At 39.3% G+C, this 12,713-nt stretch overlaps 2 protein-coding genes across 3 annotated transcripts in view; one reads left to right on the forward strand and one right to left on the reverse strand.

The window, feature by feature from the left end:
* Positions 1-1,872: 1,872 nt before the first annotated feature.
* LOC109539192 (GRAM domain-containing protein 2B) overlaps positions 1,873-12,713 on the forward strand; it is a 20,287-nt gene continuing 9,446 nt past the window's right edge. Inside the window, exons 1-5 of one of the 2 annotated variants that reach the window (XM_048668276.1) lie at positions 1,873-2,132; positions 2,314-2,622; positions 2,675-2,997; positions 3,923-4,013; positions 7,091-7,186. In XM_048668276.1, coding sequence (XP_048524233.1) covers positions 2,333-2,622; positions 2,675-2,997; positions 3,923-4,013; positions 7,091-7,186 — 800 coding nt within the window. In that variant the 5' untranslated portion in view covers positions 1,873-2,132; positions 2,314-2,332. The remainder of the gene's footprint in view (positions 2,133-2,313; positions 2,623-2,674; positions 2,998-3,922; positions 4,014-7,090; positions 7,187-12,713) is intronic. The other variant, XM_048668275.1, reaches the window with a different exon arrangement.
* LOC109539197 (transmembrane protein 267) overlaps positions 4,606-12,713 on the reverse strand; it is an 18,470-nt gene continuing 10,362 nt past the window's right edge. The window contains exon 3 of the mRNA XM_048668277.1: positions 4,606-4,727. The gene's annotated coding sequence lies outside the window, so the exon portion shown is untranslated. The remainder of the gene's footprint in view (positions 4,728-12,713) is intronic.

A 12,713-nucleotide genomic window follows, 5' to 3' on the forward strand; every position in this document is an offset into this window, starting at 1 on the left:
GGACGGAAAACATGAAATTTTGGCATAATCTTGCACCTAAATGTCTGATATTGAAATTTCGCTTTCTGGGTCAAAACTACTAGAATTTCTTCACTCACGTTGTTATGACTGAATAGAGTTTTTAATTCTCTATCCAACGATGCCAAAACGAACTCTGTGGCTCAAATGGTTCTTGAGAAACGTCGAAAAAAGCAGCGTCATGTTTGAGTCGATTTTTCCGCTCAAAAAAAGTCGCAAACTGCCAACATTTCCTTATCGATGGCGCACTCTCTAAAACCAGCTGAAAACTGCATAGTTCGTTTATGCATTTAGTATGCCAAAGTGTGTTCTATCAGGAAAAAAGGTTTAGACTTTCAGTCATCGTCAGGCAATTTTCAATTTCAATTTATTACTTTTTGTACTTTTTGTAACTCGCGAAGTGAGAACGTTCACTTTGGCAACAGGTTGTAAGGCAAGGTATCATACATAAATGAAAAAAGTTTCGATTTTCAAACATTATCAGGAAATTTTCAAGAATTTTTCAAAACCGCATCTGGTTTTTGGGGGATTTTTGCAAGCCAGGGTTTAACACAATTTTTTTGCAACTTCCTAAGTGAGGAAGGCAAATTTGGAAGCATTTTGCTTTTTTCGATTGCAAAGTTGCGATTTTGAGTCATCATCAGGAAATTTTTGCAATTTTTCAAAATTGCGATTGGTTTACGTGGTTGCTTTTACTGATCGAAGCTTGGCAGTTATTTATTCCACATGAGAAAGAACTAAACACATGAGAAAGAGAGTCGTTTTTGTGGGCATTTTGTAGAGCAACGCCTGGCTCCTCTATACGTGAAAAGCATTTCGATTTTGCATCATCTTCGGGATATTTTGAGGGATTTTTCAAATTTTCTGCGTATTTGACGCTTGCTTATGCAGGCCCGAGTTTGGCAATTATTTCTTCAGAAACCCGTTAAGTTACACGTTGATCTTTGTATGGGTTTTTTTGGACATGGTCTGTTTTATAAGTGGCAAAAGTTTCGATTTTCAGACATTATCAGGAAATTTTCAAGAATTTTTCAAAACCGCATCTGGTTTTTGGGGGATTTTTGCAAGCCAACGTTTAACACAATTTTTTTTGCAACTCCCTAGGTGAGGAAGGCAAATTTGGAAGCATTTTGCTTTTTTCGATTGCAAAGTTGCGATTTTGAGTCATCATCTGGGAATTTTTGACAATTTTTCAAAATTGCGATTGGTTTACGTGGTTGCTTTTACTGATCGAAGCTTGGCAGTTATTTATTCCACATGAGAAAGAACTAACCACATGAGAAAGAGAGTCGTTTTTGTGAGCATTTTGTAGGGCAACGCCTGGCTCTATACGTGAAAAGCATTTCGATTTTGCATCATCTTCGGGATATTTTGGGGAATTTTTCAAATTTTCTGCGTATTTGACGCTTGCTTATGCAGGCCGGAGTTTGGCAATTATTTCTTCAGAAACCCGTTAAGTTACACGTTGATCTTTGCATGGGTTTTTTTGGACATGGTCTGTTTTATAAGTGGCAAAAGTTTGAATTTTCAGACATCATCAGGAAATTTCCAAGAATTTTTCTAAACCGCTTCTGGTTTTTGGGGGCTTTTTGCAAGCCAACGTTAAACACTAATTTTTTACGTAATAATAATGTCAATTTCCTAGAACCGATTAATCATTCGGCAATTAATTGCTTGTAATTGCCCGAAAATATTCTCCAATTAGAATATTTGTTTTTTATGTTAAATTTAGCGCTGTTCTAGAGGACACTCTTAAAATTCCACAAGTGCCACTCCTGCTCCAAGAAGGTGATGAATTAAACAATGTGAACCCACTAAAGACCAGCTAGATGACCTCCACCTGATTCAACGGTCATCAGGATCCCACAATCCGACATCGGTGGTTTTGCGCATTTAGTATCTCATCAACAAAGTGAAATTACCGATAAGAGCAAATAATAATGATCAAGGCGTTGATAATGAGTAATGAGCAGCTTGGATTATCGGCTACACATCGACTGATAAACCAACAGTGCGCATCTAAGATCCGGATTAGTTTCACGGTTTTATGTGCTAATGTTTTACGTTTTAGTGACTAGTGATGAAGTAACTGGTGCCAATACAATAGCCATAAGGTAAGCTTTTTAGCGCTTTATCTCTAAATTTGCAAGCGCGGAGTCTTCAAATGCAGCTAAATCTTCATTAGAGAATTCAAAGCAGTTTACTGAATCCCAATCAGTCGGGAACACGTTCAAATCGCCAATTTGTTTTTGCGAAAAGACTCGATATATTTTGCTGAGCTTTGAATTGTTTTAGCTGATATTGACCCACAGTTATGTCGGATCCAAATCCTGACCCCAAAAGTGCATGCTTGGACCAACCGATTGGCAAAGTTAGCAATGGGGCAAAGCCAGTTGCTTGGGAAGAGAGAGATTCTGAAGCTCCAAAAAGTGAAGAACCACACGAGAACAGTTCTTCAAACGAGCCAAATAATCAGCCGCTCCGAACCCAGTCCGACGACTCCTCTCAGAACCACCTATCGAAAAGCGAGGAGTTTTTAGGGCAAATTCCCTCAAACTTGAAGAGGAACTCGAGTGACTCCAGACTCAGCGAACAAGAGCTCAGGTAAGGCCCAACCACGAAGAAAGCGTGGAAATTTAATGGCAAATACTTGCAGAAATGGCCAGTGGCGTTACAGTGACTTGCTGAAACACGACTCTGAAACAGCAAAGGAAAAACCAATGGCGGACAGTAACCGAGAGGAAGACGCAAAAGACGCACATGTTGAGGACAGCAAGTTAGTGCAAAGCGAGAGTGAAAATGCCGAGAAAGAAACGGAAACCCGACTTTCCGAAAGCAGCGACTCCGAGCTGGAGGAAGTGGAGCTGAGGAAGCCGAAGGCGCTGAGTTTAAGGCGGGTGATTAGTAGAAGCGTGCGAGGCTCCATCAGATTGGTAAAAGGCATGAGGCCCAAGAGCGAGGGTGAAGCCGCAAATAAAGGTAGCCAAATTTAATCTGTTTACAAGTACATAGAAGAAACATTCAAAAAGTGAAAACTTCCGCTAGTAAAAACATCCCAGTTTGATATATTAAGATGAAAATACACTTAATTCCAAAATAACTGATAACAACACGACTGATAATGAACCAGCTGTTGACTGGTTTATAGCTCAAGGCAAACATGTATGGTGCTGGTAATGACTAAACAACGCGAAATTTTAAATCGAATTTTTTCAATGAAAAAGTTCAAAAACTGGAAAAAATTAACTAAAGTTAAAGAACACTGTGAGGGTGTACAGAAACTTCGCAAAACTAGGTTTTGAAATACCAGAAAAAATAGTAAAAAACATTAATTGTGATTAAAAACTGAGAAATTTGCAAAAAACTATATTAGAAACACGGCAACAATGTTTTTCAAGGTAATCTGCCTAATTAACATTATGTAAATACCTGTTGCTTCCTGATTATTTGAAGCTCCGGTAACCATGGATAAATAGAGAAAGTGATTAATGTGAGTCTGTTAATGCAAAAAAACATTATTGCCGCTTTGACTTTTCATCAAAAAATTGTAGAAGAGAACTTTTTGAATATCAAAAATTGAAGAAAAAAATTTGAAGCAAACATCGTAATTTTTCTTTTTGAATGCTTAAGTATTCCAATATGCTTCCAATTAAACATGGAAGACTTTGAAAATAATGCTTAAAAACAAAGTTGAAATTCGATTTTCAACTGTTAATATCTTCTAGAATTTATCGAAAAAAAACTTCAATATTTTCAAAGCCTGCCTTCCAAGTGAGCCCCAATTAAGAGGAATGACGCCAAGTTTGAATCACCCTGTATAAATGTTTTCTGGCTGATTTTATGGACAATCCAATCTGGTGCAGCACGCAAATAAATCTCAAGCTCTGTTCTCTTTTTCTTTCAGAAAAAAGTGCTTCGAATGAAAAGTGCAAGTTTATGAAGCAGGTTGTGACCGCAGTACAGGAAAGCACTCAACCACCGACGACGCTATTTTTGTAAGTATTTCTTTTTTTAGTTAAATTGAAAATTCGCCTTCACAGATTGGGTCACCTAATTTACCAACGTTCTCTTTCGCTCCTGCAAAATACTGGGACATTGTCACGCAGTGGCACTCCGGCTCCGGATTTTGTCCTGCGTGCTCGCGTTGCAGCAGAAAACATACGGCAGGATAGTCGATATCCAGTTTTTCCGTCGCGATCTTCCACCGTAAATTTGCACACACGAAAAGTGCCAGGCAAGTGAGACGGTTAATCGAAAAAAGAGGCTTCAATTTTGGTTTTTACATTCCGGTCAAAGAATCTGCGGTGGACAAACGCAGGTAAGTGACCCAGTCCTGCGGCGTTGTTCAATTGACTGGCTAATTTTGCAACAGCCGCAGGCCAAAGGCTTGAGTTGCTGTTTTTCTGGCAAAGAATCAGCTGTGCATGTGGGTTATTGATGCTTTATATAAAAAGTTCGTATTTTAATGCTCTATCCGGCGATTACGACCGGTTCTGGACATTTAAGCCAAAATCTAAAGCCGATTTTCAAAATTCGCGTTAATTTTTCATTTCCGCATTTTACGGGAAAACCAAAAACATTTCTAAATTGATGTTTCATATAGAAAAGTGCTTGTATTTACGGTCTATCCGGCAATGGCAACTGGAGCTTTAGAGCTCAATCGGTTCTACATCTATACCGCAACCAGGAACGAAGCTGCATGTGGCCATCTGGAAAGAAAGAACAGACCCGATACTCCGTTCAATATAATTCAATAACTTCAGTATATTTTATATTAAAAATTTTATTTTTATGCTCTATCTGGCAATGCCAACGGGAGCTTGACAGCTCAACCGGTTCTCTAAATATGAGCCAAAGGCTAAGGGCGGTTTTCAAGATCGGCGTTAATGTTAAATTTTCGAATCTTGTATGAAAAGTATAAACATTTCTAAATTGATGTTTTCTATAAAAACGTGCGTATTTTAATGCTCTATCTGGAAATGAGAACTGGAGCTTGACAACTAAACCGGTTCTCTAAATATGAGCCAAAGGCTAAGGGCGGTTTTCAAGATCCGCGTTAATGTTAACTTTTCGAATCTTGCGTGAAAACTAGAAACATTTCTAAATTGATGTTTTCTATAAAAACGAACGTATTTTAATGCTCTATGCGGAATGAGAACTGGAGCTTGACAACTGATCCGGTTCTGAAAATATGAGCGAAAGGCTAAGGGCGGTTTTCAAGATCCGCGTTAATTTTAAATTTTCGAATCTTACGTGAAGAGTAGAAACATTTCTAAATTGATGTTTTCTATAAAAACGTGCGCATTTTAATGCTCTATCTGGAAATGAAAACTGTAGCTTGACAACTAAACCGGTTCTGAAAATATGAGCGAAAGTCTAAGGGCGGTTTTCAAGATCGGCGTTAATTTTAAATTTTCACATTTTGCGGGAAAACTATGTATGTTTTATGTATTTGCGTCATGGAATGGCGAATGATCTTCAATAAAATGAAATGTCGCTTTCTGGAAAACAATAAACTTTGGAAACATTAACGAAATATATTTTTTTCATCCTAGATACAAAGGCATAATAAAATTGCCAAAATCCAACTTATAAAACAATATGCTGGCGTAAAACTGGTCAGTTTTTGCGTGAAACAAAAAATTTGTTGCTGCGCCCAGCAAACCATCTCTGAAGGACCGAAAAACTCAGCAGTTCCTTATGGATTGTTGTTTCTTGACAATGATTTGGACGCAGAAAATTCCGAAACTTCCCAATTGATCAGTTTCATCTTTCAATCAGTATGAAAATGTTTTAAAGAAATAATTTTTCGCAACGTCTTCAAAACCCAAAAAACCCTCCAGTTCCAAGCAATACCGGCGAAAGCTTAACTCGTTTGATAACGCATGTTTGTTGTGTCTACCACTTCTAATACCTCGATTCGTTGAAACGTGTTATTTCCCTTAAGAGGATTTAAGCAGCATTACTATGACTTCCCGTTAAAACCCACTTTGCGTCCAGAAAGTCGTTCAATCAAGCCACAACATGTGCAATTAATGGCGTACGCAAAATTCTGCAAAATCACCACAAGCCCTTTCATTAAAACGCCATCAAATTCTATATGGATTTTAATGTTTCACTTCCTGCTCGGCCTGTGAATCGGAATTGAAATTTAAATGCGACTAAAATAGACTTTGCATTCGCATGGTGTGCAGTGTGTTTCCATTGAGAGCCGATTTTATATGGGACGAATTTTGAAAAACCCCAAAAAAACGGAGAATCGGCTGCTGGTTGAAAGCAGCAGTGAATCCTTTAACAGTTCGGAATCTGAAGAGCTTGCTGGGTGAGTTGACATTAATGAGAGTGTAATGAGAAAATGAAAAAAAAAATCTGACGGAATCATTAAGTAAAACATCGCAACGAAATTTACTAATCCGTTATTCGTTAAACGGAATATGAGGCATTTTCCAGGAAATTAGCCGTTTGCCAAGAACCGTTTGGCTGAAGCCAGGCTAATGATTTACTTTTACGTCACTCTCTGGAAAAGGGAACTTATTTAGTTTGGGAAATTTGCCCAAATGTAAATTCTGGAAAATTGCCATTGGGATTTTACGCTTGTAAACTCGAACTCTTTCAAACTGCGCGACGTTCAAGTGATCTTCACGAAGTTAAGTAATAAATAATTCAAAAAGGGGCTAAGTTTCTTCAAGAAATAACCGTCTAGGCGATGAAGCAATATCCACGAGAAGAAATCCAAAGAAAATCAGAGAGTTTGCTCTTCGGCGGTATTTAAAAATGCCACAATTCTGAATCTTTCAACTATTCAACCGCATTAATCACGTTTACAATTTCGACTAGTCACCTCATGTGTTCCGCCTATTTATAGCCCTTTCAGTCCGTTACTGAGAATTGCAAGGAACACGGTAATCTATTCATTAAGGATGATAAAGCAGAAGATATACCCACACTTTTGCCAATATCTGGAATTTGGCCTTTTGCCAAATGCCTCCCGAACGTTCTTTAAGGGATGGGCGGGTGGAGACCCGAAATTCCTGTAGCCGATAAACCTGAATGGAGTTTTTGGTGTTTTCAGGCAATTACCAGCCCCTCTGGTAGTAGAGGATCCGCCCAGCACTGATGACGAACGTTTACATGAGTTAAGAAACCCGAACACCGTAATCCTTAATGGGTAAGTTTTTATTCATTTTCATACTGGTGTGGAGAAAGGCATTGCTACTTCGCGATGAATATACTGGGTGACTAGCAAAGGCGTCAGCAAAATGCTAGTGACACTCTTTGGCTCATAGGAAGACGATCTGAACTAACTTTTCTTCTATATCTAATATCTGGTCGAAAAATTCGGCAAAAATCCGGAAATGGGGCGATTTGAATGAAATTTTCGGAACATTCAGCTCCAAGTGTCTTTTTCAGGGTGTGAGAGTTTCAAGTCGCTGCCTGCTCTAGGTTGGAAGTTAGGAATTTTTAAATCAAATGGTGCATTGCCGAGGAAACTTTTATTTTGAGCTCAACTTTTACCAAGGCGGCAAAAATCAGGAAATGCGGCGATTTGAATGAAATTTTCGGCACTTTGATCACCAAGTGTCTTTTCCAGGGTGTGAAAGTCTCAAGTTGCTACCTGCTCTGGATTGGCAGTTAGGATTTTTTAAAGCAGTGGCTGCAGTTGACTTGTTCAGTTGAGCAACAGCTGAGGACACACATTTTTTCTTAAAAGAAGTTCAGTGATATCCTCTTCTTTCGAGCCAAAGAATATCCTCGATTTTGATGGGACATCCTGTATTTAATGCATTTGAAGCTGAAATTTAGCAAGCAACCATATCTCAAAGATCAAAGGTAGAAATGACGTACTAATTTCAACACCAAGGTTACATTTCTTTGTTAATTTAGTCGATGTTTTTGCCGATAACATATGTACTAGTTGAGGTAATTTCTGCAAAAATCGAGCCTTAGTGGCAGTCGTGTAGGGCCCAATAAGTGCGTTCTTTGTGTGATCGAGCTCAACACTACACCCAATATTCAACTGCCGGAACTTTCGAAACACTGTTCCACGTATCTGTTGGATGGATATAGGAAAAAGGGGATACAACTTGATGTTACATAACTGGTTTGTCAATTAACAGAACCGAAATTTAATACTGGAGATGCTACCACATGGCTGTTATTTATTGCGGCAATTGATAGTCAAACATAGCCAAAAAAAAATACCGGGTGAGATGAAATGTTGCCCAAATATTTCAGGCAAATGGACTTGCTAATACCTACGAATATCGACCAAAGAACTGAAAAATCCCAAGGCTGGTCTCCCACTTCTCCGCCTAGGAATGTTAAAACACACAAGTGAGCCAATAATCTCCTCCTCAAGCCACGGAACTCAACTAACTCAAATTAACATAAGTTGTTTGACATAAATTACAAAATTAGGATGCCAAACACACAACCAATTCAATCAATTCTACGCCCCTCGTACGGATTTTAAACATTAATTTATTGTTATAGTAAACATACACATGAACAGTTTGTCCGATAGTACAAAACACAATTAGTTGGCGATAAGTGCCGAAAGACACTTCGATAACAAACATGGATCGCGCGCTAGAGGAATCAGAACAAAACAAAGCAAATCCCGGCAAAGACAGGGAGAAAAAGTGTGTGAAAATTGTGGATGCGAAAACGATGGAAAATAGTTCAAGCGATGATGATGATGAGGAGGAGGAGGACGCTCATCATCATCGGCTCAGTTTAATGCGGGCGCTTAAACGCAGGTTAAGCTTACCGGTTCAAAAAGGACTGTTTGGTTACAACTTCCAGACGCCCAGATCGCACAGCATTGTAGATCAAATCAGGTGAGGTCAACCGAAAGAACTTAATTTTTGCGATTTTTGCGATTTGAAAAAACCCAAATGGACTAAATACTTCAAATACTTCATAGGCACGACTTTGCGATGTTTTTGCGGTACAAGTTAACAATATCGGTACTCACCGTCTAGTTAATCAATTTGGTGATTTTTCCCAGTGGTTTTTCTTGCAAAAATGCAGTTTTTGTTCACTTCACTCACTGACATTCGCGACTTGTCCATTAGATGACAGCAAACGCCATTTTGGGTTCTCATGACGTCTGTCACTTTTGAAATACGTCGATCAAAATATTTTGCGCAAAAACATACATTTTATGAGTTGCAAACACTTTTCCACCCGAAGGTTTCAACCGAAGAAAGTTCAGTTGATTCTTCAATGACATCAACGACAGTATGGAGAATTGCAAGACAATTTTGTCCTAAAAATCTTAAAAAGTGCACGAAAACGCCCACGAATGCTTAGTTGAAAGCGCCAAAATCGGTACCGGTGTTAAAATTGCATAAAAAATGCGGATTCTCCCTGTCCATGATTTAGAACCCATTTCTAGGTGAATGTAATTGATACTTATTAAAGAAAACATCGAAGTAATCAGCTGTTGAAAACCCGTTGCCATGGCCGACGGCAACTCTTGGAGATTGGAAGAGCCGGAGAGAGGGAATAACCCAGACAATGTTGCCGGCTTCCCGGAAAAGTATTGACTGTATTTGGAAAAAATGTCTTATCGGCAGTTAGGCTTGACAACCAGAACAGGTCTGAAGATGTGGGCCACGCGTGCTTGGGAAACGTCTGAAAGCGATTATTTCCACGGCGTTTTAAAAAGCCGAAGAACTCACCAGTTTCAGCTATATGTTAGGCAAAACCCCCCAGCTAGAGAATTCAGTTGCTCAAGATAAGGATCTTCTAGTCAGCCCATTGAAGTGAACCCTTACGCGTTGCTAAGGTAGCGGTGGCTTCTAACTAGGCAACATAGCAACGTCGCGTGGACAAACATGATAATAAGTTGGGAGTCAAGTTGGCAGTTGCCCAGCCATCGCGTCGCTATTGGGTTTCTTTAACGGGTGCCGGCGTTGCGACGACGTTCATTATTTGGATTTTCCTCGTTTTCCTACTCGAAACAACCGGAATTTCCCTTTCATCTCATCACAAGTGACTGAGTCCAGCCGAGGGCCAATGGGCTTGAGAATTCCGTAAAAATTGGCACCGCTGAAGGTTCATAGATTACGGGGTTAGAATTTGGCTTGTAGGAGGGTTGGCGCCCCCCTGCCATATGGCAAAATCCGCACCTGCTCACAGCAATAAACCAGTGAAGGGGAAACAGTCGAATCAAGCAGTGGGAGGTAAACGGCACCATAGGGGCCCGCCCGACCGATCTCCCCTTTCTGGTGCCCCGTTTCGAGATCGAACCAACCGAAAATGGTTCGGGCGCCGACGTGGCACCGGGGGTGGCACGACGGCCGCACATGCGCAAACAGCACAGTGTCGCATGCATGACAGACGCCAATATGCTCTGTTTTATGCAGGGTGTCGAAGGGGGGCCCGATGAGGTCGAAACTGGCCGGCTCCATATGGTTCGGAACAAATTGCTTCGAAAGTCTAGGTGAGTTTAAGTGCTGCAAAAGCACTCCTAGTTCAAGTATGCAAACATTTCGGTTATTTACAGGAACACCGTGCTGTTGTGTGCGCGGTTAACAATCGTATGCTCACCTTACAGAAAATCTTGTTTTCTTAGTGGTGTTTTTTGGCGATTTTTAATACTTTTACATAAAGCAACGAAAAATGCCATGATGTGCCGTGTGCGCGGTTTTTCTCAAACCGTTGTCACGGTGACTGACGCAGTTCGAAAAATGTCGCGCATTTGCCTAATCTACATTTTGTTTGATTGGGATGTTTTTTTCGTAAACCCGTTTTGTAGGTGTTTGGATGCTTTTGGTTTGGCCAAGATTTTTTTCAGTTGTTTTCGTTTTGGTTAGATGGATTAATTCATATTTTTCACAAAATTGCGTTTGTTTTAACTGACCGGAGAAAAAGTCGCTCTTGAATGTATTTCGTAAAGCAACCAGAAGACTTTTTGAGAAAACTGGCAACATTTCTTGATCGATGGTTCACTTTCCAAAAGGGCCATTTATTTCGCTCTGGAATGATGTAAATAAGCATGTTCTTGCTCATTTTGCTTGCGAGGAATGAACAAAAGCGGGACGAAAAACATGAAATTTTGGCATAATCTTTGCACCTAACTGTCTGAAATTGAAATTTCGTTTTTTTGGGTCGAAACTACTAGAATTTCTTCACTCAGGTTGTTATGACTGAATCGAGTTTTCAATTCTCTATCCAACGATGCCAAAACGAATTTTGTGGCTCCGAAGGGGCCTTAGAAACTTCGGAAAAGGCGGCGTCATGTTTTAGTGGGTTTTGCAACTCAACAAGAAAAAACGCAAATTTAAAACTTCTTGAAATCAAGACTTTTTGAGAAAACTGCCAACATTTCTTTATCGATTGTTCACGTTCCAAAAGGGCCATTTATTTCGCTCTGGAATGACGTAGATAAGCGTGTTCTTGCTCATTTTTCTTGCCAGGAATGAGCAAAAGCGGTACGAAAAACATGAAATTTTGGCATAATCTTTGCACCTAACTGTCTGAAATTCAAATTTCGCTTTTTAGGTCGAAACTACTCGAATTTTCCCACTCATGTTGTTATGGATGGATCGAATTTTCAATTCTCTATCCAACGATGCCAAAACGAATTCTGTGGCTTCCAAGGAGAAACTTCGAAAAAGGCAGCGTCATGTTTTGAGTGGATTTTGCAACTCAACAAAAATAACACAAATTTAAAAGTTCTTGAAATCAGGACTTTTTGAGAAAACTGCCAACATTTCTTTATCGATTGTTCACGTTCCAAAAGGACCATTTATTTCGCTCTGGAATAATGTAAATAAGCGTGTTCTTTCTCATTTTTCTTGCCTGGAATGAGCAAAAGCGGGACGAAAAAAATGAAGTTTTGGCATAATCTTTGCACCTAAGTGTCTGAAATTCAAATTTCGCCGAAAATTTCGTAAGGTGGAGGTCGATGTTTTCGAAAAGAATAAAATTTCTCAAAATGCCCCAAACAACGCAAATTTGCATAATTGGCTCCTTTAGGTCAAAAGACTAGCATGTGAAATAACCAACTAATCCATCTCCTAATCGATGAAGAAGCATTTCGCAAGTTCAATAATCAAATGTGAATCGGCTTGGACTGTTTAAATATTGTTATTAAGCAAAACTGGCAGTAGATAATGATGTGTGAGCCAAAAACGTAATGCTTTATCGACACTTTGCACCTATTTCAGAGTCGCTTTGCACAAATAGTTAACGATGTTCACCGACCGGAAATAATGCGAGCGTCATTGATTGTTCGATGGAATGAATCAGATGACGATTTGAAAGAATTGGCGCTTGTTGGCCACTTGAAATCGTCTCAATTCTAAGTTCAATTTGCTGCACGCTTAACATTTTTTGCGAATTTTAATCGCCCATGAACATTGCATCCAGCAGCAGCGTCAGCCAAATTTTATATGTTCAGCCAATTTAATTAATGTATAATTATAGTTAAGCAAGGCAGACTTTTGACCCCAAAATTGTTGCTTTAGTCAAGTGGATGATTAGTTGCTAGTTGAAACCGTTTGAACCTTGGTTGTTGAATGCGATGTTCACACGGAATGCCCGGTTTTTTAAAGCCAACTTTCCGCAGGTAGGCATTTATATCAATACTTTTTACTCAGTTTTTATTGCCAATATATTTTTTTTTCATTGCCCGAAAAACCCATTAATTTCAAATTTACAAATTCTTCTGAATTTCTTCTTGA

This window comes from Dendroctonus ponderosae, unplaced genomic scaffold (assembly GCF_020466585.1).
Source record: "Dendroctonus ponderosae isolate FM_Combo_2020 unplaced genomic scaffold, Dpon_F_20191213v2 Dpon_F_20191213_7, whole genome shotgun sequence".
In the NCBI taxonomy this organism is placed as follows: Eukaryota; Metazoa; Arthropoda; class Insecta; order Coleoptera; family Curculionidae; genus Dendroctonus; species Dendroctonus ponderosae.